The 3,655-nt window shown below is 35.1% G+C and overlaps 1 protein-coding gene across 1 annotated transcript; it reads left to right on the forward strand.

Moving 5' to 3' along the window:
- The first annotated feature begins 284 nt into the window (after window positions 1-284).
- Window positions 285-1,217, forward strand: LOC123238712 (olfactory receptor 51L1-like). Its single transcript, XM_044665918.1, has one exon. The coding sequence runs from the start codon at window positions 285-287 to the stop codon at window positions 1,215-1,217; it is 933 nt and encodes a 310-aa protein (XP_044521853.1).
- Window positions 1,218-3,655: the final 2,438 nt, after the last annotated feature.

A 3,655-nucleotide genomic window follows, 5' to 3' on the forward strand; every position in this document is an offset into this window, starting at 1 on the left:
TCTTTAAGAAAGGCATTTTGCAGAAGGTTATTTTAGCTGGAATTTTTTAACATTAATATTGTTCTAGTAAAGTCATCAGGTTGGGATTCACAAAATTCTGAGGTCTCTGATGATTTAGAGATGAAAAGACAATAGAGAGGTCCATTTTGCAAGAGAGTAGAGAGAAACACACAGTGATACACAAAGGCAAATAAAGATTGTTGGGTGGAAGTGGTAATGATGTTAATGATGAAGTAATCCTAATTATTTCTCTGTAGAGACCCAGAACATCTTCCTCTCTGAGAATGGACTCTTTCAACAACAGCGACTTCAGACCTTTGCTTCTGACTGGTTTTCCAGGTTTAGAGGCTTCACATCCACAGATCTCTGTCCTCTTCTGTGTTCTCTACCTCATTGCTATCATAGGGAATAGTTTGATCCTGGTGGTCATATGGCAAGAACAGTCACTGCATGAGCCCATGTACTATTTCCTTTCCATGTTAGCTGCCAGTGATCTAGGCCTTTGTGCCACTACCTTGCCCACTCTGCTCAAGCTTTTCTGGCTCAATGCCCGTCAGATTGCCTTTGATTCTTGTCTGGTTCAAATGTTCTTCATACATGTCTTCTCCCTCATGGAGTCAGGGATCCTACTGACAATGGCCTTTGATCGATATGTAGCAATATCCAATCCTCTCCATTATACTACTATCTTGACTAATGCCACCATTGTCAAAATTGGCTTTGGTCTCATGCTTCGGGCCACTGCAGTCATTCTGCCAGGACCTTTCCTCATCAAGAGACTAAAATTCTGCAAGGCAAATGTTCTTTCCCATTCCTATTGCCTTCACCCAGACATCATCAAGCTCTCCTGCTCTGACCACCGTATCAATAGCATCTATGGCCTCATTATCATCATTATTACTTTTGGTGTAGACTCCGTGCTTATTCTTCTTTCCTACTTGAGAATCCTGATCACAGTGCTGGGTATTGCCTCCCATCAGGAGCAACTCAAAGCCCTCAACACCTGTGTCTCCCACATCTGTGCTGTCTTGCTTGTCTACATCCCCATGCTGGGTGTATCCATTATCCATCGCTTTGGGAAGCACATCCCTCCTGTGATTCACATCGTCATGGGCTATGTTTACCTGCTGGTCCCACCTGTGCTCAATCCTGTTGTTTATTGCATCAAGACTCACGAGATCCGCACCCGTATTCTTAAGCTCTGGCAGACAAAATAAGAGGAGGAAGATAAAAGAATATTGACTAAAAGCAAAGTAAGGGATGTTCAGGATAGCACACCGTATTTCTGAACCATTAGGTCAGATATTAGCAGAATGTAGGATAAGGTGCAAAGAATAGTGATGATGGTCATATAAAGAATAATGAAGCTGACACATAAAATTCTGCATATTGCTTTTCATAGTTAACCTGGATTGATTTTGTTGAAAGGAAGTGAAACACCTGTGACAGTTCTCATGCTTTGGGTACTGTAACAAATATTCTTGGCAAATTGGCATATGTAATTGATCTCCTTATGGGTCAAAATTCCCCTTTCCTAGGAAGACATCCCCTTTTAGACTGGCCTGCTCTTATCTCTCTTTTATCCTATCAGGACTTTTCCTATTCACATGTTTGTTCAGTTTTGTAAATGTTGTGAGTCTTTTTTATTTGTAGACACTGAAATTCCTTAATTGGAATTAATATTCTCTTGAAACCAAGACCATTCCTATAGATTGATCAACAACTGTTATCCTATATAATCTGGAATGGAAGTTGGAAAGGTCTGAAGGAAAGGGACACAGATATCAAGGTCAGACTGAATCAATTTGAATATTTGCCTTAACTTACTAATATTAATTTTTTTAAATGTCAACTAAGCAAACATTAGTGGTACACACAAGTATTCCAATATACAAAGAAAAACAATAAAGGATATACCAAATGAAACCAAGAAATTTATTTCATGACTTTTTAAAGTGCACGTTAAATTGACCCTGGGAATATAAAATTATTCTATTCATTTGTGTTTTTTATAAACTCTTTTTTGTTTTCTTCTGTGTATATTTTTAATGTTGAGTCTTTTTTTCTTTTATATTTCTACTTGCCAAATAGGAACTCTCCCTTTAACAAATATGGATAGTCAAGCAAAACAAATCAACACAATGGTTGTATCTATCTCTATACATCATTTTGTACCTCACTCCAATTTTCTCTGGGATCTTAAAGATTCATGTGAAGATCACCATAAATCAATAAGTATTCCAGGAGGAGAAAGAAGGTCAAACATAGGGATAATTTGCCCAGATTAAAAGAAGATGAAATAGAATACTTAGAGAATCCTACCTTGGAAAAAGAAATTGAACAACCTATCAGTGGACTCCCTAAGAAAAAATAAAAAATACCAAGACAGATGGATTTACAAGTGGATTTTATCAAATATTTGCTATTTTAAAATTTTTTGTTAATTGATTACATTAAAATGCCCAATTAACTTCCTTCATCCCTTTCCTTCTTCCTTCCCCCATTGAAGAAGGCATCATATAGATTTTATATATGCAATCTTGTAAAACAGTTTTCTATATTAATTGTTTTGTGGAAGAAAACTTGAAAAACAACAACAACAAAGACTAGAAAAAACAAAAAGTTTTTGCTCTGATCTCCATTCTGACTCCATCATTTCTTTCTTTCAAAGAAGATGGCATTTTTATCATGAGTCCTTCAGGATTACTGGATCACTGTATTGCTGATAATTCAATCACAGTTCATCATAGTACATTATTGCGGTCACTGTGTACAGTGTGATGCTGGTTCTGCTTACTTCATTCTGCATCAGTTTAGGCTAGTTTATCCATGTATTTCTGAGGTCCTTCAGTTTTTCCTTATGGTATAATCGTATTCCATTACAATCATATACTATAACTTGTTCAGCCATTCCCCAATTAATGGGTATCTCTTCACTTTCCAAATATGTGCCACCACAAGAAGAGATAATTCAAATATTTTTGCACATATAGATCCTTTTCCTTTTTGATTTTTATTTCTTTGGGATACAAACCTAGTAATGGTATTGCTCAGTAAGAACATAAGTATTATTTTATAGTCCTTTCAACATAGATCCAAAATTTCTCTCTAGAATGGTAGAATGAGTTCAAAATTCCTCCAACAGGATGTTAGTGTCTCAATTTTCCCACAATCCCTCCAAATTTTGTCATTTTTCATTTCTGTCCCATTAACCAATAGGAAAGAAGTAAGGTGGTGCCTCAGATTTGTTTTAATGTGCATTTTTCTAATCAATGATGATTTAGAATATTTATTCACATGATTAGAGATAGGTAAAATTATTTTGTCTAAAAATTGCCTGTACTTATCATTTGACCATTTATCAATTGGAGAATGACTTGAATTATAATATATTTAAACAATTTGTCTATGCATTCTCTCAGGATGTCAATGATTTTTAAAAAATGTTCTTATATACAATAGAAGTTTTAAAAATGAAATATTTATGACAAGAAATAATTTGAAACAAATTAGATGAGGGTTGATGGATGGTATACAAATATAATAAATTTTTACTGTGTGGTAAAAAATAATAATGTAATAGATAAAGAAACACAGAAAAGCTTACATGAACTGATAGAAAAGGAAGTTAGGAGAACCAAGGAGACAATACTTT

The sequence above is a fragment of the Gracilinanus agilis genome, chromosome 3 (assembly GCF_016433145.1).
Source record: "Gracilinanus agilis isolate LMUSP501 chromosome 3, AgileGrace, whole genome shotgun sequence".
Lineage (NCBI taxonomy): Eukaryota > Metazoa > Chordata > Mammalia > Didelphimorphia > Didelphidae > Gracilinanus > Gracilinanus agilis.